The sequence below is a fragment of the Camellia sinensis genome, chromosome 2, assembly GCF_055761805.1.
Source record: "Camellia sinensis isolate YWXY chromosome 2, ASM5576180v1, whole genome shotgun sequence".
In the NCBI taxonomy this organism is placed as follows: Eukaryota; Viridiplantae; Streptophyta; class Magnoliopsida; order Ericales; family Theaceae; genus Camellia; species Camellia sinensis.
In genome coordinates this window covers 114,281,578-114,299,025 of record NC_138962.1, presented here as the reverse complement: position 1 = coordinate 114,299,025, position 17,448 = coordinate 114,281,578, and the positions used below count along the sequence as shown (strand labels likewise).

At 35.0% G+C, this 17,448-nt stretch overlaps 1 protein-coding gene across 1 annotated transcript; it reads right to left on the bottom strand.

Annotated features, from left to right (window-relative positions):
• Nucleotides 1-6,184: 6,184 nt before the first annotated feature.
• LOC114288057 (calcium-binding EF hand family protein) lies at nt 6,185-16,790 on the bottom strand. The gene is made up of 4 exons (XM_082915451.1): nt 16,349-16,790; nt 15,165-15,359; nt 8,290-8,471; nt 6,185-6,752 (listed from the first exon to the last, which is right to left on the bottom strand). Exons 1-4 carry the CDS (start codon nt 16,635-16,637, stop codon nt 6,432-6,434), a joined length of 987 nt encoding a protein of 328 aa, XP_082771577.1. The 5' UTR covers nt 16,638-16,790; the 3' UTR covers nt 6,185-6,431.
• Nucleotides 16,791-17,448: the final 658 nt, after the last annotated feature.

Sequence of the window (17,448 nt, the reverse complement as noted above, 5' to 3'; positions counted from 1 at the left end):
AAGTGTACAAAGAACAGGGCACATAATTCTCTTGCAATCCTTATTTGCAACAGCGTGAAATCTAGGAGCAGAGAGAATTTGATTGGATGAGTTTTACATGTTTACTACCATCTCAGACTTTAGTGAGGGCTTCTTACCAACGCTCAATTATGAAAATTGGAAAAAAAACTACTATAACACTAAGGAAAAAATATTGAGATAGTATACACATTTGCAAGCCACTCCCCACATAGAACTTTGCATAACAGAATAAAATTGCAAATGTTGCCAGAAAATGTGCTTAGTCCCCGTCAAGCTTACCACTATAGGACACAATGCCAATAATGTAAAAAGCCTATCTCAGCATCTCCCTTAACTAATAATTTGTAAAGAGCATTAGGACCAGAAGAAGATTTCCAATGCATAAATGGGCAAAGGATAGAAAATTCAGTTGCTGTTCATGCAACTTACGTGGTGTCATAGAACATCCTCACCCACACACACCAATAATAATAATGGTAATATTGTCTCCTTTCCATAGTTGTGACAAAACAACAAATGACAATGACATTCCAATGTTCTTCATATATATAAAATACAGTAGATAACCTGTAACGCCCTCAAATTTAACCCATTATATATATATATATATATATCATTGACATGCATTATTTAAAGAAAACACTTTATTAATTCATAATAATATTCATCAGAGTCTTACTAAACAAAAGCATTACATGTAACATCAAATTAAATGCCTTACAGGCTTACATCTTTCCAAGCCAACACTTGGACACAAAAGTATGAGTTCTAACTCAAATACAAATAAAGCCCTAGGCTTGTGTGTTTATCAAATAAAACAAATAACTAAAGATGGTCTTCAAAATCCAAATCCTGCCAAGCTAAGTCCTTGAAGGTAGCTTATCACCTGAACCTGAAAATGATGTTCCCATAAAGGGTGAGCCACAGCCCAGTAGAAATATACTAAACCAAATATAAGCAATGAATAAAGCAATAGCATTCAATAGATGGTTAACCAAGATAATCAATTACAACATTTTACAGTCTCATAACACTAATGTCAATGACACGTTCCACTTTCCAACATTATCAATATGGCTCAGAACCTGGCCAAACTTACAACTGTGAATTATATATCATATTCACATTCTTCCAATGTCAACAAATAAATGAGACTCAAGCTCAAATCAAAACACTTCATACTTCCAGATTGATACACATTTTAGTGCTGTATCAATAAAACACTTCTATATAAATAAGCACACATAAAAGTGATGCTAATGGAGTCCATCCCCTATCTCCTCCCAAACAAAATCCGGTTTAGAGGTCCATCCCCTATCTTCCCCTAAACCGTGGAGTACATCACCTATCTCCTCCCACACAAAACAATGTATGTAAACACATAACATATGCAACACACAATCAATACACATAATGGCTGTATTAATTCAATAGTCAAAATTGATGATTTAATCAATGATTAGTTTCAGTTATCCCTAATCCACATGCAGTGTCTACAACAATCACAACTATCCTTCACCGATAGCCCAAAACAGTTATTTCTAAACTGAAAATAAATATAACAACAATTCAATAGGCGAGTGATTTAAATTATCCAACTACGCCATTTAATCAATGAGTTCCTCAATTTCATGAATTAAACCAAATTCCCAATTCCCTTAAATTAATTATACAAATTAATTAATTAATACAACTAGGGTTTTTCCCAAAATTATCAAAGTAACCCCAACATATCAAAATACCAAAACTTAGAACAAAACTTATAAAATGGAGTAGGAAATCCCTACCTCGAAGAAAACAACCCAAATGGAGAAGACAGAGATGAATACCCAAATACCAATGTGCTCCAAATCACTAAATAATCAGATTAAATGGAAGCTCTCGACTCACTCTATCTTTTTAATAAAGGATCTAAGGTAGAAACCCACTCTAAGTAGATCAATCCTAAGAGAGAAGGTGTGTAGAGGGAGAGAGAACTCATAACTAGGGTTTTGGAATATGAAACTGTATGAAAAACTGATCTGAAACACGCTGCTGCCTATTTAAACCTGACAAGCTCGCTCGAGCGAAGACTTGGTCGCTCGAGCGACCAGACACACGAAAACCTCGCTCGAGCGAAGAAAAGCTCGCTCGAGCCAAGAATGCAATGCTTCAGGTCTGCAACCCTGGAGCACGCTCGAGCGACAGAATGCTCGCTCGAGCTAGAAACTCGAAAATATACACCTCGCTCGCTCGAGCGAAGAAGATCTCGCTCGAGCGAATAAGCACTACCCTCAGGTTTAAACCAGACGCAGTCGCTCGCTCGAGCGAAGCAAAGCTAGATCGAGCCAAAAGACACAAAATACAACCCTCGCTCGAGCGACAAATCCCTGGCTCGAGCGACCAACTCAAAAAACTGGACAGCAACACTTGGTTTACGAACCCAACCAACCTGAAACAAACCTGCCCAACACATCCTATAACTCCAAATGAGAGAATAAAGGACGACAACAACAATTATACAACAATCAAATGGAAAAAGACCGGGGTCGCTATATAACCATTGGGGTTAGACTTCCCCATCCCCTCCAATGTACCCAAAACCAAAGAAATTCTCTCCAAACCAGACAGATCAGAGAAATTCTCTCTATTTGCAGCTGAGTTGTATTTTTATGAACAAACCTTGGTGATTGTACATTGATCTAGGAAATTTCTCTGACTTCACAAATTTCTTTGGCTCTGTTCACAAAGAATTTCTCTGACTTTGTATAATATATAAGCCAACAATACAATCTTTACTAACAAACCCACAAATTTCTCTGGTCCAAAACCAGGGAAGTTCTCTCCAAACCACACAGATCATAGAAATTCTCTAGATTGAAACCAGAGAAATTCTCTCTATTTGCAACAGAGTTGTATTTTTATAAACAGACCTTGGTGATTGTACATTGATCCAGGAAACTTCTCTGACTTCACAAATTTCTCTGGCTCTATTCACAAAGAATTTTTTGACTTTGTGTAATATGTAAGCCAACAACACAATCTTTACTAACAAATTCACAAATTTCTTTACTTACCATGAACATCAATCCAAGCAATATACATATATCTAGAGAATTCTTTGGAAGAGAAATTCTGGGAAGGCCAGAGAAATTCTTTGGATTCTAGTCTAGAGATTTTTTCTGAATTTTCTCTAGATTTCAAGTGAACCATAAAGCATAAAGTTTGTTTGGTTGCCAAGAAAAGTAGACAAAAAATAACATGTTCAATAAAAAATACATAAAAAGTACAACATAAAAATACAGAGAAATTTGTAATAATTATAATTTTTTCTAAATTGTAATAACAAGCTCTGTTTTTCAACATATATATATATATATATATATGGATCTATAAATTTCACTGAGGACCAAGTCCATAACTATTTAAGAAAGATGATGTAATTGCAACAGCACAGAAACATTAGTAATTGAATAATCATATGTCTACATTAACCTCGAGTTCATACATTTCTTTTTCGAGTTATTTTCGTATGAACTCCTTGGTATGTACAGTCACTTTATCTACTTTGTTGCAGAGGATAAGTACTGGAATTTTTTTCCTGACAACACTTGCCTTGGTCAAAATATTATAAAGGTGCATATTCCACATAAGCATCAGATGTTAAGACCCATCATACAACGTGTTCATATGCATGTTTGGATACATATCACATATTGCATGATACACATACTCCGACGCTGCTCAACAGTTTGGCAGGAATTCCAAAGCAACCACCATGAAAACTATGCCCGCTGCTTGAGGCAAGAACTCATCTAGTTTGGGTCGAAGACAAGAATGCCCAGGAACATCAGAAAATAGATGGGTGTGGGTTGAGGGACCTTAGACATCAAAAAATAATATTGTAGATCTCTTCCATTACTAAAAATGAAAAATGGACCTTAGACTAATTTCCCCTAAAATCTATTGAGAACAGGAATAAGAGATAATTTAAACACAATTATATTATTCAAAAAAAAATACAATATTATAAATACTTACAAATGATTGCACTCTTCTAAATAAATTAAGAAAAGCATGTACAAACACTCCACACTCAAAGCTCACAAAAGAAATACTATTTCCGCTCCAAAAAATTAGTTCTTATTCAATTTTTTATTATTTCAAAATATTAGTCCCTTTTCAAAAATTAAGGACTAAAATAACATGAATTTTCTATTTTATCATTCTTTTAAATTCATACACAAAAAGTATAATTATAACAATTGATGTTCCCAAAAAAAAAAAAAAAAAAAAGGTAAATGGTAATTTTGAAAAATTAATATTTTTGAAATGTAATAATTGTACTATCAAAAAAAATTGAATTCCTCAAAAGAGACTAATATTTTGGAACGGATGGAGTATATAATCTTATCTAAAATTTTCTCCATGCCTCCTTCATTTATATAGAGCATTGAAAGCAGATTTGAAATCATTTGAAATCTGAATAGATAAAGTTTGAGATAAGATCACATTGGTTGTCAGGTCACATGTTGTCTGATCACATGGGATGGGAAGGATTTTACTTTTGATAATAGTCTTTGGAATCTTTATTTTTGCAATCGCCAGGAATCTTTATTTTTACAATTTGTCATTTTATGAAATTTCTTGTTGTCAGAGGTTATTGAGATCAATTCTTTGACGTGTGTCTAAATAGTCATCGTCAAGGTTCTAAGTAGGAAATTGTGTTGGAGATGCCGGTGGACTAATGTTCGGAGAATTGTGAGATAGTTTCCACTCTACCTTGATTATCTTCAGAATCAGAAACAGTTTCATCTTTTCCCATTTGAATCATCTTCATTTTAATTGCATTATTATATTTTTTGTTCAAGATCCTTTGTTGAAATTGAAGGATATTTATCCTTTAATTTTTGTTTAAGTTCAACCTTGAAATTCTCATAATCAAAAGACTTGTGAGAATTAAGGCTTGAAGTAGCCATAGAAGCAGGTTTCGTTGATGCCTCACTTTCTTGCTTTTCCTTCTGCTTATAATATTTCAGAAGTGGTATAGGATATTAACATTCAGGAATTGAATAATTTTTTCACCATTTGTAGCAAATTGACGGATAAGGGATATTGTATTGTATGGGTGGGAAGTAGTATACTGTTGTGCTATAATTCATGGGATTTTGAAATCGAGAATGAAGTATAAAAGTCTATTTATCACTTAATAATATTGAAGAAGAATTTCGAATAAATCACAAATTACTTTCTAATGAGTACAATGACCCTTGTAATTCTAAAAATAAAATATTTTTTCAACCTATTCATACCACTGATCAACAGCAATTAATACGTTCTAAATATTATCTTACTTTGATAACACTAAAAACACATTCTATTTTTCCAATGGTGATTTACCCGATATTGTCCCTCTCATAACATTAAACCTCCATCTGCATTATTAGATGCTCATATCAGTGTTACAAATAAAAATTGACGTTGCCATGGTGGCGAAAACGTACAATCCATACACCCACCAAGTTTCACGTATAAAATCATGAAATTTCACAATTCAAACTTTTATTTCATCGTTGTTGCACATTCATATTTGAACTAACGAGATATTCACAACACAAGTGATGGATGCAACACTACGGAACAGAAAAGAAAATTAGTAATAATTTCACTTGAAAGGAAACAAAAGAAGATAATCAATTATGGGAACTGGAATATGTTGAATTTCCTCAGCTAGATTCATTCTCAGAGTTCTTGGAATTGCAATTGGAGACAGAATATTTCTGTTTTATGGCCATTGTCTTTGTAAAGTTGTCTTTATTAGTTGCATCTTGAAATCTGTAAAAGCCTTTCACATTCACTTGTAGCAATGGCAAATTTTGAAATCCAATCCATGAGAACTCCTTCCGGGATTGCAATATGAATGCCCTTCAGGACCAGGTTCAGCTTCAAATTTGAGCCACTGATGTTCTTCTATGGATTTATAGAAATAAAATAAAAAACAGAACTCTGTGAATGGCTTAAATCAATTTGGATGAAGCCACTCTCAGAGCTATATTTGAATAAGTTCTTCGGTTCTGCTACGAAAAATCTTGAATACAAGCCATTTTCAACTTTTGATGCAAGATAAAAACACGTTCACCAAACAACAGAAATGGCAGTTCCATTCTTGAATAAAATTAGATAAAAGGAAAACGATGTGGAAGTATTAATATTGATATTATAACCAACAATTCTACAGAAAATGTAAGGTGTAAATAAATTAAAGAGAAATATATTATCAAGGCAGCACGCCAACACAGCGTTCAAGTCAATGGTTCTGTATGTTTTTGATACATCTCAAAAGCTGATATGATATATATATATATAATGCTGCCAAAACAAGGGGCTCAACCAAAAAGTAAATGCACAGTGATATACCAACAGCAGCCTCATCAATTTTCAAGATCTTCAAAAACAGGATTTGCTTCAAGCTGCTCTGCAAATTTCTCAAGGATCTCCTTCACAAGCAACTGAAAATCATCTTTCTCCGATCCAGCAGCACTCTTCATGTTCCCTACATCAGTGAATACTGCATCATAGAGAAGAACCACTGAATCGCCTGCTTCTGATGATGGCAGCCCCAATTCCTTCTCATTTTCCTCGAGAAAGCTCCTGATTATACCTGTACTCTTTTTTGCATCCTTCACACTATTCTTTTCCTGCTGCAACATCTTCTCTATGACAGCATTCAGTTTCTCCTCACTAGCCAAAAGCTGCATGTTCGTTTAAGAGACTGTCAAACATGGGTTACATCCATATACAGAGATTGACTGTTTCCACTCAACTTTCTTGAAGAAAGCCACAAACCAATCTGGCTTGCAAAAAGCTGATATTATCCCAAATAAAATAATATATATTCACACATTCTTAACTAGTTTTTAAATACTCTTCTTTGGGACCTAACGCCATTGATTCAAGGGTGTGGTTACTTTATTCTTCAGGAATTTCTCGTGCAAGTCTTTTTTTGACAAAATCATTGATAATCCAAATGTTCATCCATTCCTCCCCATAAAAGGATTTGGAAAGTGATCGTGCTGATTATTAAAGTTATGGTGGTTCATAATAGTCTCCTGGCTAACGGCATTTTCTAGAAAAAGAGACCTAATCATCAGTGGTGCATCATGCGTAGGAAGAATGAGGAATTCTTGAATCATTTACTTTTGCATTGCCCTTTGGCTTTGATCTTATGGCATCAGCTTTTTCAAATGGCGGAAACTTGTTGGGTGATGTGATTCCAACTTTGTGCTCTCAAATGCTCTTGATTGATTTTGGGGTTTTGATCGCAATGAGAAAGCAAGATTTTTTGTGAGATTGTCTCTTGTGCAATTTTTTTGGTTATTTGGTTGGAGAGTAATATTAGGATTTTCGAGGACAAGAGTGACGATGTTGACTCTTTATGGGAGAATTTGTCATTTGGCCTCTTTTTGGGTTTCAGTATTTTCTTCTTTTAGGGAGATACCACTATTTTTTATTTCTAGAGATTTGATGGCAGTGTGTGATTTCCAGTGAGACTTTATTTTCTTTTTGGTCATCTCTGGAGGACTCCTTGTTCTCCAGTCCTTGTACTGTTTTTAATTATATATTTTCTTTTGTTGCCGATCAAAAGAAATAATTGATTTAAAAATTTAGAACAAATAGTCCCCATCTCATTTTCTACTCTGCATTACATTCCTCGTTCAGAATCAACAACATGCATAATTTGATGGACCCAACGATTTCCTTAATTTCAAACTACTCTAACATCAAATATTCCATCCAATTACCAATATGGGACATGGAACAAACAACAGTAATGGAGATTCCAAGGATGATTAACACATATCATCACATGTAAGGTAACAATTGTACTCTTGAGGGAATGTTCATTGAGGTACCTATATGTAAGGACTTCTAAGCAACAAATAAAATATCAATAAAAAGGATACTAGCTTGAAAAAAACGAAAATAGCACAAAATATCAATACTGAATTGAAAAAGTTGGAGCAATTGATAAAATGTTATAAAATATCATAGATAATATCTTGGGGAATTACATCCCAGTGGTACAGAAATTTTTTTTTACACATACACGGAGTTGCACCCCCACAGCTTTTGAGTTGCACACCCATGTTTTACAAATTTTATTTTAGTCTTCTACCCTGCATTGTTATTTCCCCTAATATCTATGAATCACAATATTGAAAATTTAGAAATATTGCAAATATTGCTGAGATTTAATTCCATGCTTTTCAGTAGGGAAACAACAACTACCTTTCTTAGCTTAGAACCATTAATGATCTTGATGTTCTGGATGACAACAACATGCTTTTCAGCAAGGGCATCGGCCAGTTCTTGCAGAACTGCCTGTAGTAGTTGAGCAAATTGTGCTTGCCCCAATTCTTCTTCCCCATCAGCACCATGCCTCTGTAAGATGTCGTTCAGCAGAGGAAATTCTGTTCAACCACAAAATTGCCAGAGTAAGTAAAGCACACAGGTAATAGAATAAAAAATGACTATAACCAAATGCAATGGCCTCTAAAAGGACATGGAATAACAAGTAACAGGTTGTAGAATTGCCAAATTAATTCAGTGCTAGATATTACCACCTATTGTGAAGGTGAAGGATTTGCTTCTCTCTCTCTCTCTCTCTCTCTCTCTCTCTCTAACATAAAATGTGACTTCAAGTATCTCTCTAAACAACTAGACAGAGAATTTAGGTTAGGTGACACTAGTTGTAGAGAAGGCACCCCCATGCAACCTATTGAAAAAATGGAGATGTAAGCTTATTTGTGACTCATGAAACTAAATATTGCCACAAATTATTGCTTTACTCAGTCTAGAGATGGGGTGACTTATATGGCTAATGCCTAATTGCCACCAGAACCTCATTATTGAGAGAAGAAGAATTCCAAGTCAATGTAGGATAATGGTGTGTCATTGCGTTCTGCAGTAATGGACAATTAAGTCAGTAAAATGTTGAGGTCTGAGAAAAGGCCAAATACCAGCTGGTGTCTACTAAATACAAATAGATAATCACAGATATGCACACATCAATAGATGGTTATATCTGGCACTAATATGCAAATAACCATGACCACTAGGTGAGACGACCATTTTCAATAGGATGCCCCAATTCGCTAGGACTTACATTTGGAAGGTACAAGATGCTATTCAAAAAGGCCTATGCAAATGTTGCTAAAGGATACACGAACCACAAGCTGAAAACATGAAAGGAGAAGGTCAAAGGTTCAAATTGTGTCAATTTAAACAACACATTGAGTAAGGAAATAAATAGAGTAACAATGCATCTGTTAATGACAGAATGGTTAATTGATGGCCAGATGCTAAATGGGCTAAAAACCTGTCATAGTTTCCCTAGAGTAATGTCCTCATTTGTTTCTGGCTACTTTTCCTGTACTTGTGAGCAAAAACTACAAGTGTTTCATAGAATGCTTCTTCAAAAACTGTAACAGAAGAAACAGAGTCACCTTGATTTTATAACTAAAACTGAACAGCATAAAAAATTTAGCTTTCTATCTGTAGTTGCATGAGTCTGTTCCAGACAAGATCATATGAATCAAAGGTAAAATCTCTTGATTGAAGGATAAATCAAATCTCACTAGTCATCATTAGTGACATGAATTACGGATTGGTTATATATCTATATCCCAATGTGATTACATTTATGTATAATATATAAGTGCTATTTTTTCTGTGAGTATAAATTGTATTAAAAATAATCACTGAGGGGGTGCAACCCATGTACAAAAGAGTTATACCAACTATACATCAAAATGCTTACTCAAGCCTCTACAAATTCAAAAAATTTAATCAAATACGGGTTAACCAAACCTTGAAAACCACCTATACAAAAAAGAAAGCAATCCACTCTTCAAACTCAAAATTGAATCTTCTTTACCATGAAAAGTCCGCCTATTCCTTTCTCCCCAAACTATCCACATTACGGGGCAACGGGACCAAACCCCAAGCTTCCTTCTCTTTCCCACCCTTGCTCATTTCCAAGATTGAAGGAGCTCCTCCACTTAGGGAACACCCAAACAAAGCCAAACATACCAAGTATCATCGTCCACAACTCCCAAGCCACCTCACAATGAATAAGGAGATGGTTGATGAACTCAACTTCATGTTTGCACATACATCACAAGCTAACAATGCATTTGCTTTCTCTAAACCAAATTATCAATAATGATGATTTTTCCATAACCAGTACACCAAACAAAGAAGGCCACCTTGGATGGAGTTTCGGTTCTCCAAACCTCGTTCCAAGGGAAAGAAAACTCCCTACATCGTAACTACGGAATCATAGAGAGACTTTATGTTGAGCTGCTCAGATGAAGATCTCAGCCATTGAACCAAATCTCTCATCATCAATGCGAGTCGAGTAAAGTCACCCAGTCATCAAACCCCCTACAAAGGACTATGACTATGTCCCAGAACACTGTCTATTCTCCATATTTAAAAAATCACTCACCGAGGCCTGCCTTTCAAGGACAATACTAGCAATATTAAGAAGACACTCCTCCAAACTGTCCTCACTCCATCTGTGATTCCAAAACCTAACAATCTCTGCATTACCCATTGAAAACTGTAAATGTGCTAGAAAGTACCCACAATCCTTCCTAATTCCTTTCCACAAACTATCCACCATCATCCATACCTCCCCCCAAACCGACCCATATTTACAAACCACCACCTTCCTCCAATTCTTCTCCCTCTCATAGGCGAACCTCTACAACCACTTACCCAACATAACTTGATTCAAGATAGATAGCCTACAAATACCCAAACCTTCCTGTCCTCACTGGAGAGCAAACCGTGTTCCACTCCACCCAAAAATAAATATATAAATAAACCACACCCAATTTGTATCAATGCCTCGTTGGCCGTCTCATATACTTGACTAACACTAGACCTGACTTGACTTTTGCAGTTAGTGTTGTAAGTCAATTTATCCATGCACCTTGTACAAAGCATCTTGATATTGTTTCTCATATTTTGTAGTATTTGAAGACTTTTCCTGGTTTGGGATTATTTTTCGTAGCTAGCCATCAATTAGGGCTCTCTTGTTTCACTGATGCAGACTATGTAGGATATAGAATTGATAGATGGTCCACATCTGGTTTCTGTACTTTTTATGGTGATGACCTTTTATCATGAAAAAGTAAGAAACAGACTGTTGTTTCTAGGTCTTCTGTTGAAACTAAGTATCGAGCAATGGCACAAAGTACATATGAAGTTTTGTGGCTTCGCTCCATTCTTGCAAAGTTAGGATTTGCGGAGGATGCTTCCTCTCCTTTGTTTTGTGATAACAAATCAGCTATTATGTCATCCTCGGATTCAGTACTTCCGTGCCTCCTCTCATGCATATGATGTTGCCTCACAACGGTTCCGACGCTTCGAGCTCAAACCCTCGAGCTAACATTGATCTCAATTTGCCACCTCGGGAAGAAGTTGAAGCTCCATCAAGGCTTAATTTTAAGTTGGTCCTTGGTCAGCCCATTCTAGATGTGGAGGACGTTGAGTTAGATTTGACTCTAACGCCACCAAAGGTAGATGCCTGGCCGGCCCCAAAGAAAGTGAAGGAGAGCGGATAGAGAGTTGGAGGACGCTATAGAACCACGTGATTGATTCATCTGCGCTATTCCCTAATTGAAGAAAGTTGGAAAGCCTTCAGAGCCTCAGCCCCTACCATTATATTTCATGAGCAGACAAAACACAGTGAGGTTGACATACATTTCATTCGAGAAAGGTTCAAACTGGTATTGTGAGTCCATCATCTCTTCTTCTGAGCAACTAGTTGATATGTTCACAAAGTCTGTTGATCCAACATTACTTCAGTCATCCATTGTCAAGCTGAGTTTGCTAAATGTCTTCGCACCACCTTTGAGGGAGAGTGTAGAAATTAGAATTAATTAGAATCAATTAGGTTTTATTTTATGGCCATTGTTTAGGCCTTAATTTTGTTTCCGCCTTAATTTTGTTTCCTTTTACATTATTTCCTATCTGGCTAAGAAGCACGGACACGGACACGGACACGGGACACGACATGGACACGCAGACATGTAAATTTTCAAAAGATGCAAGACACGACACGTTGGGGACATGTTCAAAACATATATTTTTATATAATTATATTATATTTTTAAATATTTAATATATATTTTATGTCAAATATTTAATTTTATCAAATTTATCAACCTTCAGTATGCTAATTTAGTAAAAAAAATTAAAAAATTAATTTTTTTTTAGAAAAAAATAGTACTCAGCATGTCCCGAACGTATCCCTCGAGTGTCCTTAGAGTCGTGTCCTCAACATGTCCCTAGTGTGTCCTCAATATGTCCCAACGTGTCCGTACTGTGTCTAAAGTGTCCCAGCGTGTCCAACTCTTTCCAGCATTTCCGACACGTATCCGAAGCGTATCCAATGCGTGTCCATGACTGACATGTGTCAGACACCTGTACGCAAGGTTTTAAAAAACGGTCACAACCATTACGTAATGGTTGTGGTGGTTACCGCCACCCGTTATGGCCGCTTTTGTGGTATAATTAAGATTCACAGGTGTGTCAGCCACAACGGCTACCGTAGCGGCCGCAACGACCTGTTATGCACCGTTACGTAACGGTTCCGAACTGCTTCTTTCGAAAAAAAAAAAAAAAGAGCTAAAAATGGGGAAAGAGGGATAGAGAGAGAAGAGGGAAGATGGAGAAGTAAGAGATAGAGAGAAAGAAGAGGGAAAATGAATTACATGTTATTGATTTGTTGAAGCTGTAAGGCCTATGCTATTCTATTCAGCTGCTATCACTCAACTATTTTGTTTGTGCATCTATCTATCTATATATTGTTTGAAAATAATAATAATAATAAGTGTGGTCATTACCTATTTGGTTTGATTAAAAATATATATATATTTGGCTCTTACTTTTGTCATTGTTTATCTTATATATAATAGTTAGTGATTAATTTTTTTTTGTAAAATGTCTAGAAAACATAACACCTATAATTATATATTCATACGTATTTTATACATGTCAATTTTTTTTATTAGTTTATTTTATTTTTATTTACAAGTTATCCAAAAAGAGAATGAATATTCAAGTGATCCAAACAAAAAAAAAAAAAAATCTTTATAATTTATTTTTTAATTTTATATGAGTACATAAACATGTATAATTTATTTTTTAAAACTATTCAAGTTAAAATTTGTATATGCTTCCACAAGTATAATAATTAATTTTATTTTTTTTTACATTTAAGTCCAATAAAGATTTTTTTTGCCACAAGCGTAATATGGATTTATGACATATAAAGTCATTAATTATTAAAATAAAATGTAAAACACTAAGTTTATAGTGATTTAAAAATATGAAATATATTAGATCATACTTAAAAATTTACAAAAATTGATTAATATTTATTTTGAAACCCAATATATATGATCATGGAAAAAAAAATGTGTATCGGTACCTTTTTTCAAATTGTGCAAAAAATAAAAAAATTCACGATTTCGGTTACTGCAACCGTTACGTTACGGCCTTTACACCCCGCAACTGCAACGGCGTCGCCGCCACGGTTACGACAACCACAACCACTTTTCAAAACCTTGCCTATACGCGACTCCGAAGAGGTGTCTATGCTTCATAGCTATCTGGTAAATCTCTATCAGTATATATACATAAGCTAGTCTCTATTCTAGACTAAGCCATTCAATTCTATTATTCGTCTTGTTTATCATATTTACATATATTTTGAACTTTAGTTAGCACAAATCAAGTCATACCAACATCCAAATTGTGAACATGAGTTCCTGGGCGGAATGAATCATTATTTTTTCCGGCATGGAATTAAAGCTTTGTTTGTTATTTCTAACAAATACCCGACTAAGTACTAACAGGATTTTAGGCCAATCTTTGAGGGTTTCCATCTATCCCTAGTACTTGGCCGTGCACATGCCCTTTCCAAACTGAGGTGATTCCCTCCGTGGTCCAACCCTTGTATTATATAGTAGGCATCCTCGACCATTGTCTCCAAGCAAGCTTCTTCTTCCTAGTCTTTGAGACTCTAGTTCATTGCATCTAGACCTCCATTACTGCTATCTCTCTCCTACCATACCCTCTCACATACCTTGTTTATCCTCTAATGGCACCTTGTGTGTTATCTTATCAGCCTAAATTGAGAGAATGATTTAAAGAACTCCTCAAAGTTAGTGTCATAGTCATGGGGCACTCAAATGACCCCATAGCCCTCACTTGGGATTTGGAGTCATGTGGCTTGATGGCTAGAGTTGGCGAGATCGTCAAGGTGCTCACCTCATCCTCTCTAGAGGGACTTGCAACTTAATCAGTATGAGAGAGAGATCTTCACATGAAGACATTCTGTAGATTAAGACAAAGTCACAAAGCTTGTCATATCTTCTCATACCATTGGAGAATGCTTCACTGCCTCTGTAGCTTGCAAGTGCCTCACAGGATGATGCACTAACTGTTAAGGTTGGTCTACTAACAGAATCTTAGGTCAATCAAGGACTGCCACATGTCCCTTGTACCTGGTCGGGCACGTGCCTTCTATAAGCCTTGGTGATTGCTTCCATGGTCCAAACCCTTTATTATATAGTGAGCCTCTTCTACTTTCGTCTCCAAGCTAGCATCTTCTTCATCGTCCTAGAGACTCTAGTTCATTGCTTCCTTAATATTGCCTCCAGTCTCACTCAACCCAACTCTAGTATTCACCGTCAATGTAGTGTCTGACATACTTCCCAAAAGGCTCCCGCCACTAGTCTACTCATCTCCATCCGTCCACACCAACAAAATTTACTGTAAATTTGAATCTTCCCAATATGAAAATTAGAGCCAATTGGTTGGCCAACAAAACTTATATATCTTGTCAAATTACTAAAAACTAAAAAGGTAAAAATAGGGATCATCAAAAGAGTTCCTAGAGATCTGAATTCAATACACAGATAAGAATTCAAAATTCAATTCCTTGAAATGCAAGAACCATATGTAAAGTTATATTTTAATCTCTCTCTCTCTCTCTCTCTCTCTCTCTCTCTATATATATATATATATGTATGTATGTATGTATGTATATCACCATTTACACAACAATAAGATGAAATTAAGCAAACCTGAAAATGGAGGAATTCCCAATTCAACACCCATGTGACCAAGAGCATTCCGTATCTCATTCTTATTGATCTTTCCCGTATCGTTTATATCCAAGTCAGTAAAAAGATTCTCCGCTAACATTGCAAAATCATCTTCATCCTCCAAAAACAGCCTTAGTGTTTTCCCATCCAAAATTGCTACAACAAGAGGCTCCTCTGCACATCACATTAAGTATAAGCAATTTCTCATCCCCATATCAGCAAAAGAGAGGCAACACAAAAAGGAACAAAAGGAACAAAATTGTGACAACATTCTTCTTTCTTATTTCATTCTCAAGCTTTAACCACAACAAACTACAAAACATGACAAATTTTGAACTAGGAAGATTTTTGTACCCAAAATTTAAATAATAAAACAATGGACTTGTAACCACAGGTTCTCTTCTTTAAGCCAACCAACTTGCTGACCACATATAGAGAGAGAGATATGCGGGTCTTGGACAATGATAACACTATTGGTAGGCTGGCTTGTGGGAACTTTTGCACACATTGCCATGTGACAAAAACTCCAAGATAAAGGCAAGACACAAAACCTTGGCCATATAGAAAGCAAACATGAAAAAACTCTGAACATTTGTTGACAAATATCCCTTTCAATAAAAAAAATTAACTGCCAAATTTTCAAGTTTAAATCTATTGTATAACAAGAGATAGAGATAGAATTAAAACTCGGATCTGTTGAAACGAGTACATGCATTATACAGGGTCTGTCTGCTGACATATAAACCTTTTTTTTAAAAAACATTTTTAAAAAAGTAGGAGCTTTGCATTTTACTAAAAAATAACATGAAAACGTGGTTATTAAACATTCTTTCTAAGAAACCTTTTAGTAACAAATGCTTTTCAATTACCTGAATTTGAAGAAAAAGTATGCTTTTCATTTTTGTAACAATGCTTTTGAATATCAATAAGAATCTAGAAATCACAGTTACTAAGCGTACTTGAAAAAAGAAATACATGTTTAAACCTATTTCATACAATCCCAATAAAGTAAAAGAGAAACAAGTACAGATCGATTGAAAAAGTTGAAAATTCAAACCAATCAGATCAAACAAAAACACAACATTTAGAATTGGATCATCTAACACTACATTCAATCATCTATACGTATATTGATTTGTTATGGACTTGAAGTCAATCAATACCTTTAAGTTCATCGGCGATCGCAGTCATATAGTCTTTAAACATGGACAAAGCTTGGTCTTTTTTGAGCTCCGTTGACCGGAAACTGACGTCATCGATGATGTTGAAGCGATTGAGAGCAGAGGACTTGAGATTTTGGGGAAAAGAAAGGCCGAACAGAGAGGCCGAAACTCTGGACTCGGCTAGCTCGAGGAGCTGAGAGCCAGTGACGGTGCTGTTGGTTTCCGGCAGAGAGAGGTCGACGGACCTCAGGTGTGTGCCGTCGAGAACCGTTAAGCCTCCGTCGGACATTTTTATGAGTCTTGAAACTTAAGTGTTAATTAATAGGATTGGAGAATTTGAACTGAAAATTGTAGAGAGAGAGAGAGAGAAACTGAACCGCGTGGACCAGTATATGTATAAGGTTTCCACTGTTCAACTTTTACCTTCAATTGGGAATATACTATTTCAATTGAGAATAGAATACACTATTTTAATTCGGTTTTTGAGTTTTAATTATTTTAGTTTGGTTAAAAAAATTTGTTTAGAATGGTAGTTGATTTTTTTTTTTGTAATTAATTTGATAATTATAAGAAAAAAATTAAATAATTATGATATGAATTTGATATTTGCATTATTGATTATTTTAAATTTTTTGTTTTTATTGATTATGTTTTCCAAACTACAGGATCATTTTCTTATACTGTCGTTTTCTATTCTGATTATACTCCCTCCGTTCCATCTTGTTGGTTCTCTATTCCATTTTGAAATGTCCCAAAATAATAGTCCCAATTGAAAAGTCAAGGTAAAAAATATTTGATTTTTCAAAACTATCTTTAGGTAATTATAAATATATTAAAATTTTAAAAAGATAGAAACATTAGTGAAAAAATATTTTGAAATTTGAATTTAAATATAATGGTTGCATGTCTTTTTAAAAAGTTGGAATTTTCAACGGTCAACAAATTGAGACGGAGGGAGTAATTGATATCAACAAGATGTGTGTTTTTTTAAGGGACATTTAGATATAAGTTTTATTTTGTGAACTTAAACTCTATTAAATCTTAAATTAAAAAAAAATTATTAATTCAAATCCTATTAATTTTTAATAGACAAAATTACT